Genomic DNA, 19671 nt, shown 5'->3' with positions numbered 1-19671 from the left:
CTGCTCTCTCTGGCCCACCCTGTTGATCCTGTTCGACCCGCCCCGCCCAAGCCCTGCACACAGGCATTTGCCGGATAGCCTCAGGCAAAGGCTAGATTAGCACCTCCCTAGAGGACAGAAGTTCTCTCACTGCTGACACAGCTGATTCTCATAGCCACTTGGCCTGGAGGTCAAACCCTCCCTGGAATTAGCTACAACAATCAAGATTTAACTATAAGACTTCGAACAAAGACCACTAGGGGGTGCACCAAGGAAGCATAACAAAATGTGGAGACAAAGAAACAGGACAAAATTGTCAATGGAAGATATAGAGTTCAGAACCACACTTTTAAGGTCTCTCAAGAACTGTTTAGAAGCCGCCGATAAACTTAATGAGATCTACAAGAAAACTAATGAGACCCTCGATCTTATATTGGGGAACCAACTAGAAATTAAGCATACACAGACTGAAATAACGAATATTATACAGACTCCCAACAGCAGACCAGAGGAGCGCAAGAATCAAGTCAATGATTTAAAATGCGAGGAAGCAAAAAACACCCAACCGGAAAAGCAAATTGAAAAAAGAATCCAAAAATGCGAGGATAGTGTAAGGAGCCTTTGGGACAGCTTCAAGCGTACCAACATCAGAATTATAGGGGTGCCAGAAGATGAGAGAGAGCAAGATATTGAAAACCTATTTGAAGAAATAATGACAGAAAACTTCCCCCACCTGGTGAAAGAAATGGACTTACAGGTCCAAGAAGCGCGGAGAACCCCAAACAAAAGGAATCCAAAGAGGACCACACCAAGACACATCATAATTAAAATGCCAAGAGCAAAAGACAAAGAGAGAATCTTAAAAACAGCAAGAGAAAGAAACTCAGTTACCTACAAGGGAATACCCATACGACTGTCAGCTGATTTCTCAACAGAAACTTTGCAGGCCAGAAGGGAGTGGCAAGAAATATTCAAAGTGATGAATACCAAGAACCTACAACCAAGATTACTTTATCCAGCAAAGCTATCATTCAGAATTGAAGGTCAGATAAAGAGCTTCACAGATAAGGAAAAGCTAAAGGAGTTCATCACCACCAAACCAGGATTATATGAAATGCTGAAAGGTATCCTTTAAGAAGAGGAAGAGGAAGAAAAAGGTAAAGATACAAATTATGAACAACAAATATGCATCTATCAACAAGTGAATCTAAGAATCAAGTGAATAAATAATCTGATGAACAGAATGAACTGTTGATTATAATAGAATCAGGGACATAGAAAGGGAATGGACTGACTATTCCTGGGGGGGAAAGGGGTGTGGGAGATGGGGGAAAGGGGTGTGGGAGATGCGGGAAGAGACTGGACAAAAATAGTGCACCTATGGATGAGGACAGTGGGTGGGGAGTGAGGGTGGAGGGTGGGGCGGGAACTGGGAGGAGGGGAGTTATGGGGGGAAAAAAAAGAGGAACAAATGTAATAATCTGAACAATAAAGATTTAATTTAAAAAAAAAATATTTCTGAAAAAGTCTTCTTTAAAATAATAGAATTCTAGGCTTACAACACAAAGAGCTTACCCTACTTTTCATCAAACACAAAAATTAATTCAAGATGAATATTAAACCTAAATTTAAAAGCTAAAACTTCTAAAAGAAGACATAGGAAAACAAATTCACAACCTCAGGGAAGAAAGTGATTTTTAAAAAAGGATACAAAGGCCCTAGCTGGCTTGGCTCAGTAGATAGAGCATCAACCTGCGGACTGAAGGGTCGCAGGTTCGATTCTGGTCAAGGGCATATGCCTGGGTTGTGGGCTTGATCCCAGTAGGGGGCGTGCAGGAGGCAGCCAATCAATAATTCTCTCTCATCTTTGATGTTTCTCTCTCTCTCCCTCTCCCTTCCGCTCTGAAATCAATAAAAATACATTTAAAAATAAAATAAAATAAAAAGGATACAAAAAGTGATAACTATAAAAATTTTTAAATTAGACTTTATTAAAAGAATAAATCTGTTCATCAAAAGACATCATTACAAATTACCTTCCATTTATTTCAAGTGAATCGGCAAGCCAGACACTGTCAGAAAATATTTGCAAAACACATATCTGCCAAAAGAATTACATCCATAATATATAAGTGCTTCCTATGACTCAATAATACAAAGACAAAAGAAACAATTTAGAATATAGAAAAAAATCATATAGACACTTCACAAAGGAAGATATACAAATGACCAGTTCTCATGAAAAAGTCCCAGCATCCTTATACATCAGAGAAATGTATATTATTAAGATCCAATGAGATGTAATAACATAAACATGTGAATGGTTAAAATTAAAAACAGACTGATAACACCAAATGTTGCTGTGAAAATGGAGCAACCAGAATTTTCATACATTGCTGGTAAGAGCATAAATGGTATAACCACTTTGATAAATGGTTTGACAACTTCTTATAAAGTTGAACGTATATCTGCCTATGACTTAGTAATTCCAACCATAGATATATAAACAAGAGAAATGGAATTCATATGTTCAAAATATATTTGTACAAAAATGTTCATAGTAGTTTTATTCATATTAGCCCCAACTTGAAATAGCCCAAACAGTGCCCATCAATAAGTGAATAGATGAACATTTAAAAACTAAAACTTCTAGGAGAGAACCATACAACAAAATACTCTAGGGTCAATAACAAGAACCAAATTACACATGCACATAACACCACAGTTATTATGATGAGTAAAATAAACCAGATACAAGAATATACATTTCATTATTCCATTCACATGAAATTCTAGAATAGGCGAACCAGTCTATGGTCGTAGAAATCAGAAAAATGGCTACTTTTCAGGGGGTGGATATTGACTGGAAAGGGGCACAAGTTTCTTTCTAAAATTATGGAAAAGGCTAGTCTCTTGATAGGACATGAGTTACATGAGTGTAGACATTTGTCTAAACTAATTAACTATATCTCTAATTCCAATCTCAAACCACAAGACACATTCTTGTCTTCACGTTTCCATATTTGTGACTTCCTTTTCTAATAGTGACAAACCTGGCTTTCCATTATGTTCAATATATATATGTATTTGCTCAACTTGTAGACATCTGTCTAAACCAATGAACTATACACTTGAGATTTTCACACAAACTATGTTGTTTTAATAACTTAAAAACCTTGGAAAATATCGAATTCTATTTAGTAGGCTTGTTTTGTACTAATTGTTATTGGCTAACAATTCTGAAATTACCTTCCATGTATTTCAAATCAAACAAATAAATATACATGTTGAATATAATGGGAAGCCAGGTTTCTCACTATTGGAAAAGGAAGTTACAAATATGGAAATGAGAAGGCAAGCATTCATCTTGTGGTTTGAGATTGGAATTAGATATATCATTATGAACTTATGGCATATAACATGATGATTTGTTTTATACATACATAGTGAAGTGATGACTATAGTCAAGCTAATTTATATGTAACCTTATCATATAGTTACTATTTTTATGTGTGATGAGAGAACCTGAAATCTACTCTTAGCAAGCTCCCAGTATTCAATAAGTATTATTAACTCTAGTGATCATACTGAACATTAAATCTCTAGAATTATTCACCCTCCCTAACTGCAACATTATATGTTTAGACCAAGATCACATGGTTTTTTAACAGATAGCTATATAGACATAGAAATAAATATAGATGTACATTTACTAATGCTGTTAACTGAGAGGCCTAGAAGTAATGGCACACCAGTAACAGTGAATAAATACACCTAGTGTCCAAACATTGACTTGTGAGTGCCATATGCTTTGAAATGGAAGCATGACTACTTGGATGAAAGGTTGATTCCAGAGGTTGGTCAGGAAAAGTATCAGATAATCCTAGAATAATATGTTCCAGAAAGTCAGGAAATACTCAATAATCCTGTGGAAATATCAAGAAGATACAGAAGCTAGTTTGAAGTGGTTTTCACTGGCCAAATATGGGACAGTTTGAGAATCTGAATAAATAATGACACTATGGGTAATATCCAAAGAATAAAAGACTGCATCAGTTCCATTGATATAATAAATAAAAAAAACAAGCAATTAAACTAATAGAAGACACAAGAAAGCTCTTCTTTTCAGAATGTCAACTAATGAATATATGGAAGCAATAACAAGGTTAAAAATTATAAATGGATGCAAAAACTAGTGCTAAAATTTTGGTGGGTAAAACACATTTACATAATCTCCAAATATCTCCCCACATACTATTTAGAAAGAGTAAAAATTAACTTTACTGTGGAGAAACCTGGCAGATCCAATGCCATCCAAGTTTACATCATCAATGCTGGAATAAACTGTCATTATGTGCCTCCTGATGTCATGTTCTAAGGGCATACTATCTTTCACTTCTGAGGTGGTCCTGCCAAAAATGCATAACCTTAACCTAATCGTGAGGAAACATTGCACAAACCCAAACTATTCTTCAAAAATCTCAAGGTCAAAAAGACTAAAGAAGATAAAGGACCATTCCAAATGAAAGTACAATAGACATGATAGTCAAGCACAATGATTGACTCTGGCTTGGATCCTGAGCCGGGGTGGAGGGAGGGGGGGATTATACAGAAAGAGGGAATTATACAGAAAGAGGGAATTATATAGAAAGAGGGAATTATTGGAAAAATTAATAAATTTTAAATATAGACTGTGGCATATAAAATATTATTGTATCAGTGTCAAATTTTCTCATTTTGATCATTGATAACTGCAGTTATGTGACAGTGTATTCGTTCTTAGGAAATACACACTCTAGTGTTTATAAAGGGGGCAAGATGTCTCTACTTTAAACAATTCAGGGGGAAAAAAGCATGATAAACAGACAGGTGTAGGTGTATAGCTAGAATGATCAAGCAAATGGAACAGGATGTAAACAACTGGTGAATCTGGGTAGAGAAGGTTTAAGAGTCCCTAGTGATATTCTTTTAACTTTCCTATAAATGTGAATGCATTTTAAAATAAAGTGTTACAGAACACATCTGGCTTATTGTAAGATGACACAAAGGAGAAGCAAGTTCTGTTCACTGGACCGCCGCCAGTAGGTTTCACATAGGCCACTGTGATGGAAAGGGTACTACGCTAGAAGTCAGCAAACAGGGCTCTGGAATTGAACAGTTATCTGACCTGGAGAGAGTCATTTATTTTTTGGCCTCATAACTCTGAGCCCCCAAAATAAAGAGGTTAAATAACTATTTGATGCCTAAGATTTCTGCTAATTCTAAAATGTTGTGATTCTTAGAAATTCTTAGCATTTACTTCCAGAGGTAACATGATTAGTAGGAAGCTTTCCTAGTTGTTACTGTTAAGACTGCTAAAGGTTTTAAAAGGACGGTGATAGAGCAGAAGTTTTGTTCCACTCCTGGCCCTTGTTATTGAATTGCCATGTCATTTTAGTTTTATTCTTTGAAAATATCATGCCTTAATTTAAAGACTATAAAAGTCATTAACTACCATCGAAAATCTATATTTAACCTTCTCCATGCTTTTAGATAGAAATATGATTTTTTTTACTTGTTTAATAAATAATATATAGTGTTGCCGAAACCGGTTTGGCTCAGTGGATAGAGCGTCGGCCTGCAGACTGAGGGGTCCCAGGTTCGATTCCGGTCAAGGGCACGTACCTGGGCTGCGGGCACATCCCCAGTGGGAGATGTGCAGGAGGCGGCTGATCGATGTTTCTCTCCCATCGATGTTTCTAACTCTCTATCTCTCTCCCTTCCTCTCTGTAAAAAATCAATAAAATATATTTTAAAAAAAAATAATATATAGTGTTTACTGTGCGCTCACTTCTGATATATATGTATTTACACACATGTGGACATGTGCATGTGTATATATATATATACAGATGTACTAGTCATAAAAACTCTATGAAGTATGATTATTATCCAGTTTATAGATGGGAAAACTAAAGTATCAAAAGGTAGCTATAGTCCTACTGCCAATAAGTGGCTGTTTAAAAACAACCAGCATTCAAACCGAGGCAGTGTGTCTGCAGAGGCTGTGTCCTTAACCATTCATTGCTCTACACGGTCTCTCAATTATCATGTGAAAATAAACTCTAACATTGAATAGCCAATGCATTCAAAAATTCCATGAGAAACAAAGTAGTCCTGAATTATAAAACTATTTACTCTTTATGCTGCATATATATAGCCTCAGTTTCCAGATCTATCACTAATATATTCCTATTTGGATATTTATGCACACATGTTCTCTTCTGAGTTTTTACTTTAAATTCTAAAACTTGCAGACCCTTCTATGTGAGACATTAGCGACATTAATTTGCTACTCCTTCCCCTTCAGCAGCTTGAAAGTAGTCAGGTGAGAGAGCTCAGAAGCTGCTGCTTGACCGTCCTTGGCAGAGGCCAGCAAGTAAAGCCAGCCAGGCTGCAGCACACTCAGTATTCTCAGCCCAGGGGAAAAGGAGTCGCATGTGCTTGGTCTTTACACAGAGAACATTTGCAGTGAAAGTGACAAATTCCTTGTTGCCTTTAAAAAAAAGAAACTATCCAGCACTATGTCATTTTAGTTGGAAAAGAACAAAGTTATAATTCCTAAGGATTTTATCACAGTAGAGCTAACACATCTCCCCTCTCTCAGGTGCCAATATCTGTAGCAACCAGGTTAGCTCACTTAGGCCTCCCCAGATGCTGTGAATTACTCATGCAAATCCCAAACTCATCTTTTTTTAAATATATTTTATTGATTTTTTTTACAGAGAGGAAGGGAGAGGGATAAGAGAGTTAGAAATATCGATCAGCTGCCTCCTGCACACCTCCTACTGGGGATGTGCCCACAACCAAAGTACATGCCCTTGACCAGAATCGAACCTGGGACCCTTCAGTCCGCAGGCCGACACTCTATCCACTGAGCCAAACCAGTTAGGGCTCCAAACTCATCTTTCATAAGTCCTAGATTGGGGATAAAAGATAAAGCTGGACAACTGTTAAGAAAGGGTGCTTTTAACTGACAATAGAATTAGCCGAGATATAAAAGATGGGACTTATGATAAGAGGAAGAATTAGAATCCATCATATTTTAATATGTCTAACACATTACCTTGCAAAACACATAATAATCAGCAACATTTATACACAGAGCTTCTCATAAATTCCACATACATAATCTGAATTTCATAAATTCCATATAATCCATATAATTCCATAAGTATACAGAATCCACAGGCTAAGATGACTTGCTCAAGTCATAAACCTGGCAAGTATCTGAGCTGGTATTTTTTTTTTTACTCTGGATCCTAAAGTGTTGTTTTTCTTTCTTTTCCTTTTCATATCCACTGAATTATACTGCCTGATACTTATACCATTACCTGATATAGACTACTATCTTATAACTACTAGCATTCCCCCCAATGAAGGAATGAATGAAGTAATAATGGAACCAAGAGTAAGCACTTAAATATTTATTATAGCTTAACACTATTACAAAAATGTGTAAGGAAAAATGGATAGGCAATTGAAAAAACACTTTAACAGTACTTATTTTTCATAGAGTTGCTTTAGGATTTAAACGTAAAATTGAGGCATTACATGAAGGGTCACTTATAAAAATTCAAGTATTAGAACAGCTTAATTACAATCTTAGAGTGAAAAGAAAAATAAAATATTTTAAGAATTGTAGGAAAATTCTGCTTTCTAACATGGTTATGAAATGTCACACTCAGGTTAATGAGAAGTCTAGCAATGGTGTCTTTTATAATATGAACAGATGGCCAATTTCCAATTAATTAGAAAAAATTGTATTTTCACCAAAACTATAATCAACAAAATTAAAACTTGCTTTGAGATTCAGAAGCCATTCAGGATCCTGTAATGCTGTAATCAGTATTTTTGTCATTTACAAAACACCAACTAATCCAGATTTAATCACCATTCTCTCTTTCCCAGCTGTACCAACAGTTGATGATATCATTCTTTCTATTCCCACAACTAAAATATTCTACTTTTCTAGTCTCTTCATTCCCTCCATCATAGCTAGCTTTGTTCTATCCTCACTACCACCCCTTTGCCTCACAACTAGATCATGACTTCATTCTAACCCACAGTGTCATGCTTCTAAGGCCCCCTCTCTCAATGCTACTGCCAGACTGTACATTGTTTTATATAGTCCAGAACCTTAAATGGCTGCCAACTGCAGAGCACATCATTTTAAGAACTTAGCCTAATTTTCAAGGTGTCATAATCTAACCCCGTTTACCTTTCCAAATTATTGTTGATTACTCCCCTAACAAGCACCCATGAAGGAATCATCCAAATCTGTGTACTCAATTTAACCAAACATGCAGTGCTTATTCTTACCTCTTTCTTCTTAGAAATTACTACAACTAAAATCATCATCATCACCATCATCACCATCATCATCAAAAGCAAACACATAAATTACGTATTATGCACCAGGAAATGTCATAAGTGCTTTAGACATTTTAACTCACATAATCTCTGCAATAACCTTGTGAAAAGATGATATTTTAATCATTCTCATTTTGCAGAAGGTCCAAGGCAGTCAAGTAAGTCATGCAAGGTCACACCGCTAGTAAATTGTAGAGCCAGAATTCAAATCAGCAGTTTGATTCAAGATTCTATATTCAACCACTATCTGTATGGCTCTCGATTACCAAGGAATACAATTTCTTTATTGTCAACCACATAATCAGCTATGAATTTCACATATGCTCCTTTATCTTTTTAATAAGTTATGAAATTACCCATGTTTTATTTCTTTGAGGAGCCGGAGCCCCAAATAAGTGTCTCTAAGGAAGACCATGTTATTCAAAAAGTAAATATTATAAAAGGCAAAGACTCAAGAAATATGTTTAGTCAAAAATGTATAGAATTAGATCTCCTGTCACCAACAAAGTCCTCTGAGCCAGGACTTCCTGCAACAAGAGTGTGAGAGAATATAGACTGGAGCGTGAGCGTGAGCTGGCAGAGCTGCTTGCACATTTCTCATCAGAGGCTGCGGGGCAGCTCTGCTTGCAGAAAAGGCCAGAGAGTCCTAAAACTTGCTTCGAAGCTATAGCTGCCCAAGTATACTTATTTAGATTATAAGTGGTAAATTAATAAAAATAGCTATCTAATGACTGATATAAAATATTTATTGTAAAATTTGAATATTTACAATAACAGAATGAGTCCATACATTTTTTACTTCTATTATGTTTTCAAAAGACTTTATTAAGTCATAGTAGCTATGACCTCAAATATCAAATCATGAAAGTTCCATCATGTATGATAAATATAATCACCTGCCCCATAGTCCCTTGCTTAGATTGAACCATACACAAAATGTCTAATATTTGATAGATTTTGACTTGCAAAATGGTAATTTTATCTGATTTTGTGAAATATAAAGTCAAAATGGTAAAATGGAAGTAATCAGCATTGAACACAATGTATTCAAAATACATTGTTCCTTTCATTGCCTTTTGTAGACAAGTTTATTTGCACTGAAGACACAGTAATTTTCTACTTCCTTCCTTGAGAAGTGATAATAAAACTGTTGAATAAAAAATCAAATCTAAGTGTTTACATTACTACTGTTTCCTGGCCCACTTTATACCCCAAAGTCCTAGAAAGGAGAAAGCTATGAGACTTTTATTGGGGGAAGGGAGGTTCCCCCTTAGTTATTAATGGTTACAGGGATAAAACAAAATTTGCTTTTTTCCAAAGCAGCAGGAATGATTTTTTTTTTTTGCTTAAATTGCTAAATTTATTCCTCAGATGTACATCTTCCCTAAATAATTAATCCATCTGTCAGACCTGGGACACACATCAGCACCTTTAAGGAAGCACCTCTTCATCAGAAGTCACTGGGGGAAAACCCTGACACCAAAGTGCAAGTGAAATGTTATTAAGTTACTAGAACACACCACAACCTGTGCTTTCTTTGAATATATTTGAATGGCTATTTATAAAGTTCTCAATTCCCAAATTGTAAATAAATCTCTAGGGGTACAAGTTCAACAATTAAAATATTTTCCCCTTAGTGATATGCTAGCTACTAATGGCCAGGTAGTATCTCAGTTGTGGTAAAGCATACTTAGTGATGCCCAGAGTTCATCACAATCTTGAAGAAAGTTTTCTGCAATTGTAGATGCCACAGGTAAACATGGGCACAAGATGTGCTTAAGAACTCAAATAAACAATACTTTTCCTAGATATTAGAACCCAGTTTACCCTAGTAATACTTTCAACTTTTAGGTAGAAGAACATCATTTTCCTCTACAGGAATACCTTGGCTCTACATGGAGTTTTACAGTTGAATACGTTTTTGCTCATATTCTTTCACACCAAAGTCCTATATTCCTTTCCATTGCCCAAAATAAACACTTTCTGCCCTGTAGTAGAGTTAATAATCAAAAGAGGAAGGAAAAAATAAAAGATTCTTGGAGTAGGAATGTCTGGATACAAAAGAGGAGACATTACATTAATACCAGTAGTTGATATGTTTCTCTTTGTGTCTTAGGCCTGATCTTTATCTTAGCAACCAAATGGAAAACTCCTCAAGGTCAAGAATTGTGTCCTATAATCCCTGAATGCATAGCTCAGAATTGAACATGAAGCGGATACTCAGTATGTGCCTATCTAATGATTGAAATGTAAATGATAAAAAGGCTATTAAACAACAGTAGATACAGAGAATCTAACATAGCATATTAATCAGAAAAGATAATTTTCCTTCTCTGGATTAATTTTTCTTGAACAAAGTGGAAAAAAATAATGAGACTCTTTCTCACAGAATGTGCTTGGAGTACCATGGCCTCCTATATTGCCCATAATAGGAATGCAGTAAATTCTTGTGGTTTTGAACATTGATTTTCGATAAAGCACTGTGTAAAATTACCTATGACCTAAAATGTTCACAAAATATATTTTTAGTGAGAACTTATAAATATTCATACACACACATCTCAGTGAGTGTGTACGCACACATGCATATTTTCTGAGTTACAAAAAGGCACTATCCTTCAAATTTTATCAGCCAAGTTATACATTAATAATAACTTATCATGGACAGATTTATCAAAAGGCAATTGTTCCTGACTATTCCTCATTTTTCTTCAACATCTTAATTAAGTTCACAAAATTTGTCCAAAGTCTAACATTATAAAAAAATATTGTTTGTCATAGTTGTCATAGACACTATTACTTAGCAAAATAGCTGTAGTTTTGATATCTAAACATTAATTTTTCTTTCTGATCGAAAGCTCCCACACCTGCTTTTGTTTACAAGTAAAATCAATGAAACAGTAATCTATTATAATTAGGTAGATATGTTGACCAGAGTTGACTTAGTAATAAAAAGGTATTTGAAACAGACTTGAAAACAAAATAAGAAGGACCATTCAAGATAATCATGATACCAGTATATTTTCAGTAATATGTAATTATATCATTTAGAGAAATCATGTTCATCAATAACATATACACCATCTATTTTTGGTATGTATGGCTTGTATAGTATGTATTTGAGGGTGCTAAACAAAATAATGGTAGCATATTATCTGATGTATCCTGGTGTCCTATACTAAGGAGATAGTGTAGGGATTCTATAGGAGGGATGGAAATATTGAAACACTCCTGGACACCTCAGCTATCATGACACAACAACTGAACTCCCAAACAAGGCAAAGGTCATCTGGAAATAAAATAATGTATAGGTGATGCAATGATCTTCAAGGATTTGTCCAAATAACTGGAGAAGAAAACATTAACTTCCTCAAGGAAGCATTTGCTAATCTCCCTGATAAAGTTTTAAGTATTTATAGCACAATATATATCTCTTCTGTGACACCACAAATATAATTTTATATTTACTTGTGTGGTTCTTTTAGTAATGTCTAGTTGCCCAAAGTAGAGTCACCTTAAGTTCTCTGAGTAATTTCCATGTCCTTTTTGTGTGTGTAGGAGTAAGGGTCATAATTGTATTACTTCAATGGAAACAGTGCCTGCCACATAAGAGACAGTCAACAAATAATACTGTCAAATTTGTTGAATGAATGAAACACAGGTGAATGTTGAATACTAGAAGTGTAAAGCAAGTTATGGTATACATGCTACAATTAACATCATGAAACACAAGTAATCACCAAGTGGGAAGCCTGAAAATAGATCCCTTCCTATTCTCAATATTCATGACTTGAGCAATGGGAGAATGCATGGAAGAGATGGTTAACGAACCAGAAGAACACTCAGCCTTTAGGACAGGGGTATAAAGGAAGTCAAGGAGAGAAAAAACTATCAAGGGTGAGTGATGCACCAAGACTAAGTAGGTGGGAAACCGAAGAGGGTCCATCAAGTGTGATTGGAGGTGACTAAAGAGTTTAAGCAGAAAGTGTTTCAAAGTGATAGAAACAAAGTGGAAATGGGGAAAAATAGGCTGGTGACTAAGGACTAGCAAGTTTACTCTACCAAGAAAATCAGTAGTGAAGAAAATAGAAAAATAAAGCCATGGGTTTATTAAACTGTATAAGGGACTGAGAGACATTCATAGATAGACAACAAACTATCATAGAAGCTTTCTGTAAACTCTATAAATCTTTTCTGGGGGACTGAGGGTAGGTGAGAGAAGAGAGATAATAAAGAATTTGATGGACAATAGGAAGAGCTCTGTGAGTCAGATGTGACAACATTTTTCTTTGGAACTGATTGTTCATCACAAACAAATCTCATCTCTTCTTCTGAGTTTTTATGGGTTCCTTTGTTATAATCATCACTAGATTGTCAACTAAGGTAATCAGGAGACTCATTTATATCTAAATCTCCTCTGAGCCCTTCCTGACTTTCATTCAGTATGTGTGCTACCAATAGCATGGTAATTGTCAGCTTCTACATTGTTAAGTATTTACCACATACCTGATTCCCACATTTCAATTAGTAGGGTTGTATTTAACTTGAATGTGTACTCTTCATACATAAGTAGAAAAAAATACTTTGTGTCTAACTTGCAACAGTGAGGAATAACTTAGATACTATAAGTTTTTACCAATACTTTAGCATTTTTTGGTTACCTTCTTCTCTTTAACAAAAATGATATAATTTATTTACCATTTATTAAAATCAATAAAAATAAATGGAACTATATAAATAATGCAATTTTTGCCTCTAAACATTACATGTGAAAATCTATCAGTATTTAAATTTGAGGCATTTTATAATTTTATTTGCAATGAACTCAAGGAAATAACAATTTGAAGTGAGTTGGACTGTGTGTGTTCCACACACTTCAACTCCTTCTCTTGAGAGACATTCAGATCCACTTAATGAATGCAAAGCTTTAGGGAGGTTCTTGTCTTTGACTTGAAAATATGGCCAACAGAAGCCCAGCAGATATTAGCGGGGTGTGTTTTGAACTGGAGGGAGAACAATCAGAGTCCGTTTATTCAGTCACTTTCATCTAATGCCCAGAGGCCACTACTAGTGATTGGTAGATTAGGTTAGAAATGTAGGGAAGTCAAAAGGTCTGATTCCACTAATGTCACATATGTCTGAAACTGGCAACTGGAGGCTTTGTACACATAACTGTATCCATTGCTAAGCATTCGGATAATATGAGGACCAGCTAGTACACCCTTTCCACTCAGCATTCTGGGCTTTAAGACTTTTCACTAATTTTTTATTGTCACCTTCTTTTAACCCTCACATATTTCTATCCCTTAGTTTTCTCCAACTGCTTTCTCTCCCAGCCAACTGGCCAGCTACCCTCTGCCTGTAACCAGGCAAATCTGTTACTACATCAGTTCCTTTTGTTCTCCCCAACCACAGCCCTCCTGCTAGAGGAGGAGGCAAGAGGGAAGACCTCAGTGGTCTCACAGACAGACTTGCTTGAGAATTCCAGCCCAGCCACTTCCTAGTTCTGCAAACTTAAGGAAATTATTAATAATAACCAATTATTAATGCCTTAAAGCCTAAGTTATTAATTATTCATAACTTTAGAAAGTAATTTTTAAAACCAAACTTGCTGATTATTGTGTGATTTGCATGAAACCAGGTGCATCAAAACCTAAAAATAAAAACACCTAAATTAATGAAGTACAGTCAATCATCTGTACTTTTTTTCTTCCTTTGGTATCTTTTTCAAGTTTCCCCAAATTTACCTACTATGACTGGCAAAGCTTTCCATTTCCACATCTAATTATCTATATCTATATCTTATCTATATCTATATCTGTATCTATATCTATATCTACATCTACATCTACATCTATATCTATATCTATATCTATATCTATATCTATATCTATATCTATATCTATATCTATATCTATATCTATCTATATCTATACCTATACCTATACCTATACGTATATCCTTATATCTATCCTCTGCTATGACCTACACTCTAGCTTCACATACTTCCCTGGACTAGTGCTATCTGCATCAGATCATTCCACTCATTTCCTTGTCCATGACTTGCAGATTTCTCATCCCCTAATGACTAAGCTCTCATGTACATGTTCAGCAAACTCAGTGCTGAATTGGAAAAAGGTATCTTAACTAAAGTTGTGATGCTCCTGTACATCTTCTGGCTCCTTGGAAGAGAACAACTTAACATAGGCTAGTTATTTAGTTAAAATCTAAGCGTTTTAAATTAGTGATTATCATAATGCATTCTAGTATATCTAGTGGGGTTTTATTGCATTTGACTGTACACTGATTTTATGTGTGTAATATTTACGATCACATAACAATCATATCTACAACACAAAATTTTCTAATGACGTCATCCTGATTTTTTCTTGTATTTGATAGCTAAAACAGAACCTGAGAGATGTATTTCAAATAATATAAATAGTACCCTCATATGCCCTCTGTGAGGGAAGATACCCCTTTCTCTATGATATAAATAATACAAAACGCTTTAGACTATAAAACTATTTAAGTGCTGAAAACTACATCCTCAAAGACATGGAACAGGAAAAAATTCATTTTTAGAGAATATTTTCACTCAAACTTTGATTCCTGAATGCATATAAACTAAAAGAAACTATTAATACAATGCAGTTTAACTGGTAGAAGCATACATATGTAAGCCAAAAGTGAAAATAATAAAAAGGAAAAACATTAAATAAATTTCCTTGAAGAACGCTTACCTAGTTTACCTAGCTTACCTAGCTTGGAAACTGGAAAATTTCTTTATGAATAACAAAAACAAGGGAAACAAAAGGATAAAAATGTCTTCTCCCTTAAGATGAAGGGTTAGCCCTGGCCAAGTGGCTCAGTTGGTTGGAACACTGTCCTGTACACCAAAGGGTGGTGAATTTGATTTCCTATCAGAGCACACACCTGGGTTGTGGGTTCAATCCCCTGCCAGGGCGCTTATGGGAAGCAACTGATCAATGTTTATCTCTAACATCAATATTTCCCTCCCTTTCTCCTCTCCTCTCTCTAAAAATCAATGAAATCATATCCTCAGGTAATGTTTTTTTTAAAAAAGATGAGGTTTTACATGGAGGTTTCTTCGATTAATGGGAAACAACTGACTTGAGAATGAATACTATAGCCCCACACATAAATATAACTAGTAGCTACTTTTAAAACTCTCCCTTGAACATCCTCACTATATACTGCATCTCAGACTGTTTTATAGCATCTCGCACATAGAAAACACTCAGCCATGCCCTTGAAGGTGACTTTGTTGCAGGTGTCACCCACGGTCTAACAGAAAGGTTTCCTCTCCCACGTCAGCACTTTCTGTTGACAGAATTGGCTTTTGCCTATCGGGAGCTGCCACTGATCAGTGACTAGAAAGAATTCAGGAACTTAGAAGCTTTCCATCACTGACAGAGAGCGGTAGGCAATGTAAAAATAGCTTTATACACTAAGGATATGTTGAGGCTTCTTAGCAGTGACAGGACAAGAATGGCCACACCATGAAGTTTGTCTTCCTGGACTAAGATCAGGAAATGGCAGAATGCTCATGGGAAGCAATAAGCCACTAGGAGAGCTGTTATCAGATGCTGGTGTTCAAATGTTTATGGTGTAATCAAAGATTGTAGTTTTTCCTTTCAAAGATCACAAAACATTATGTTCGGTATTAAATATTATATAGTCTTTCATGGACAGTCTAAATTCTGCAGGCTCAAATTGTAGATAAAAAATGATGTTTTTTATAATACCAATATTATTCTCCAATTGTTTACATGGAGGTTTCTTTGATTAATGGGAAACATTAATCTCTATCTGAAAAAAATCATATAGATAAATATTATTATAGATACATATAGAGAAAATGTTTCAAAAATTAATTTTACAATCCTCAGTGTAAGTATTTATGTTAATCATTCCCAATTTGCCACCCACAGCCCTCACTCCCATAGAATAATTCTTTCATTCTGCCTTGATAAGGAATTACTTCCTCAAAATCTCTTTATTTTAACCACCAAGGGTGAATTTTATTTTCTAACAAGGACCGTATGAAACACTATCACTCACAAAGAGACAAAATACGAACCAATGAAACGTCCTACCACATATTTCTAAATTTTTAGATCATAGTTCACTTCACATTATGACTTTACAATGGACTCCTGAGAACAATGGTATCCTAATCTCCATTACCACTTTATTTGGCTGAGCTGTTACTGTAGCTTGATAAGCATTTGTGCTTTGCAATTTTACTATATAGACACTATATTCTAACGAGCCCAGCAAGCCTTAGGACTCTATAGTTAACAGATGTTCATTATAAAAAGAACCACAGAGATTGGCCACTGATACAGCACGCTGTGGAGAGGGGATGGACTTTGAAATAAGAAGCCTGGGATGAAGTCCCAGATTGTACAAGTGATCCTGTACAAATCAGCTCAACCGCTTTTGTTTCTTTGCTTATTAAATGGAGGAAATAAAAAGTCATTTTATAGGATTGTGTGAACCACGAATATGAGTATTTAATGAAAAAGCAAAGTAATATATTCAGCATAGTTATTAGCTTATACAGAGGTGAACAAAAGTAGTTTACAGTTGTGAAATACAGAGTTTATGCTTGTATGTTTGTTTATTTATTAATTTTGTGTCATTTATTATTAACCTACTTTTGCCCACACCTGTATTTAAACAAAGATAGTTGGAATACCTATATTAAATATTTAATAAAACTTAAATAAGTTCTGAGGCCAGAAATAAAATATTAGGTATTGAGATGCTTCTGTTTTCCCACTATTATCAGCCTAAAATAAAAATGATTTGGAGAAGCTATAAATTGGTTAGACCTGGAAGGTCACTTGTGAGTAAAAATATACTCCTCATTCCTCCAACACACATACCATGTCAAAGTCCTATGCTTAAAGAACTCATGTTATTCTATATCACTCATTTATTCATTGACTAAACAAACATTTATTAAGTGTTTCCTATGATCCAGACACTGTTGCAAGTACTGGGGACAGAGCAGTGAACAAAATATACCACCAATATGTCTTGGCAACAATGATGTCATCTCCCAGAATTTAGTGTGCATTTCTTTCATTGAAATCTTCATTTTATCTTCAGAATATATGCACTGCTATGTTCATAGCAGCATTATTTACAATAACTACATTTGGAAACAGCCCAAGTACCCATCAGTAGATGAATGGATAAAAAAGCTGTAGTACATTTACACAATGGAATACTATGCAGCTATAAAAAGAAGGATACTTTACTCTTTCAGATAGCATGTAGGGACCTGAAGAGTATTATGCTAAAGGAAATAAGCCAGTTAGAGAAAGACAAATATCACATAATCTCACTTATATGTGGAATCTAATGAACAACAACAAAAAACCTGACAAATAAAATAGAACCAGAGGCATGGGAACATGGAACAAACTGAGGAATATCAGATGGAAGTGGGGCAGAAAGAGATTAACCAGAGAACTTATATGCATACTATATATGCATTGCCCATGGACACAAACAATAGCATGGTGAAGGCCTAGGGTGGGGTGGGAACCAGGTGGAAGGGGGCCATGGGGGGAAAAAGAAGGGACTTCTGTAATAGTCTCAACAATAAAGATAAATTTAAAGAAAAGAAATCGTCATCATCATTTTATCTTCTACTCTTGACCCTGTATCTTTTTAACCTCTAGGTCAGGGCTGGACTTATGGAGCATTGTCAAAGAGTTGGCACACAAGGTCCCATTGACATCCTTAACGTCCTTCTAAGAATGGAAAGACAGAATTTTACACAAAAAGGAAAACCAGCTATCTGGTCCATAGAATTTGTGTTTCTAGAAATTATAGAATACTACCAAACGCATAAAAGCTACTTTTAAGGCCCTATATCACCCTGCCTGTGGAAAATAATTCCTGCACTTATGCAAATAAAAAACCTAAAGTTGAGTAAATATTTATTTACTCATTTCTTTAGACAAAAATTACAAAGTAACTACTTTCTGTCTCAGTCTTTAGAATGAGTTTCCTAGTGATCCTTGCATAGTTAAATACATAAAATAATCTCATTCAGAAAGAGAATCTAAATTTCCTGAGAGATTTCTGACCCTATTCTTATATTAAAGAATAGTGAAGAAGATCAGACAATTTCCAATTATAGAGAGCTTACAATCTATTTGGGGGACCTGAGATATTACAATGGGAACAATTAATAAAGCCAGTATTAAATATATCAGTTTTATATTTTCTCAATAAAGTGTTATTTGGGTGCTTATTGTCAAATCACAATCCAGAAGTGCATTCCAAGTGTTTTTGTCCTACAAAATGAGGGGTTTAAAAATGTACAGGAGGGAGAAAGTTCTCTGATGCACTGTGTTCTTGGAAACTTCAAAGTAACAAGCCCTCTGGACGTTAATAAGACATTCTTATTAAAGTTAAATATCCCAGTGAAACAGTCTAGACCAGCGGTTCTCAACCTGTGGGTCGCGACCATCAGAAAGCACATATAGCATGTCAGATATTTACATTACAACAGCAGCAAAATTACAGTTATGAAGTAGCAACAAAGATAATTTTATGGTTGTGGGTCATGAGGAACTGTATTAAAGGGTCCCGGCATTAGGAAGGTTGAGAACCACTGGACCAAATATGCACATAGGAGAAGGTCTGATAATACACCCTGTGAAGATGAACATCTTATCATGATTCTCATTCATTTGGAAAATGAAATATACATTTGTTATAACTTCACTGGCTTCATATATAATGTATTTTTTTACTATTTTTAAACACACGAGATCCGTACATTTTTTTAAAAATGAAAAGTACCTTGGAAATGTTCATTTGTTAACTAGACCTGGAGGAGTATAATCACTTCATTGTTTTTTAAAATTAAGAAGCAGATCCCCTTTGTAAAGAAATTAAAAGATAGATACACATGAGAGTGAGGCCCATTGTTTCATACTTTCATATATCCAACAAATATTGACTGAATGCCACTCTAGTCTTTGGCATTGCAAATGTAATATGAGTAGGCTTAAATTACCCATTTTTCAAAAGAAATAAACCAGAAAGAAATTATTTTTTTTAAAAGAAGCACAATGTTCGTATGGCTGAATACAGAAATGAAGAAATTAGCCTCATAGTCAACCAGATGGTACATTGGGTTTTGCTTGGTTGATACCTTCCAAATAGAATACCTAAAATATTAATAAGGCAGTAAAATGATTTGGAAGAAATACTTTTACCATATTATCC

General features: G+C 35.1%; 1 protein-coding gene across 6 annotated transcripts in view; it reads right to left on the bottom strand.

Annotated features, from left to right (window-relative positions):
- ARHGAP24 (Rho GTPase activating protein 24) overlaps positions 1 to 19671 on the bottom strand; it is a 472122-nt gene that overhangs the window by 403492 nt on the left and 48959 nt on the right. Inside the window, exon 1 of one of the 6 annotated variants that reach the window (XM_036338600.1) lies at positions 2016 to 2084. The exons of the other annotated variants lie outside the window; for them this stretch is intronic. Coding sequence (XP_036194493.1) covers positions 2016 to 2022 — 7 coding nt within the window. The 5' untranslated portion in view covers positions 2023 to 2084. Of the gene's footprint in view, positions 1 to 2015; positions 2085 to 19671 lie in introns of those variants that run through there. 6 annotated transcript variants of the gene reach the window in all.

The sequence above is a fragment of the Myotis myotis genome, unplaced genomic scaffold (genome assembly GCF_014108235.1).
Source record: "Myotis myotis isolate mMyoMyo1 unplaced genomic scaffold, mMyoMyo1.p scaffold_m19_p_1, whole genome shotgun sequence".
Classification (NCBI taxonomy): Eukaryota; Metazoa; Chordata; class Mammalia; order Chiroptera; family Vespertilionidae; genus Myotis; species Myotis myotis.
This window is presented reverse-complemented; position numbering and strand designations above follow the sequence as displayed.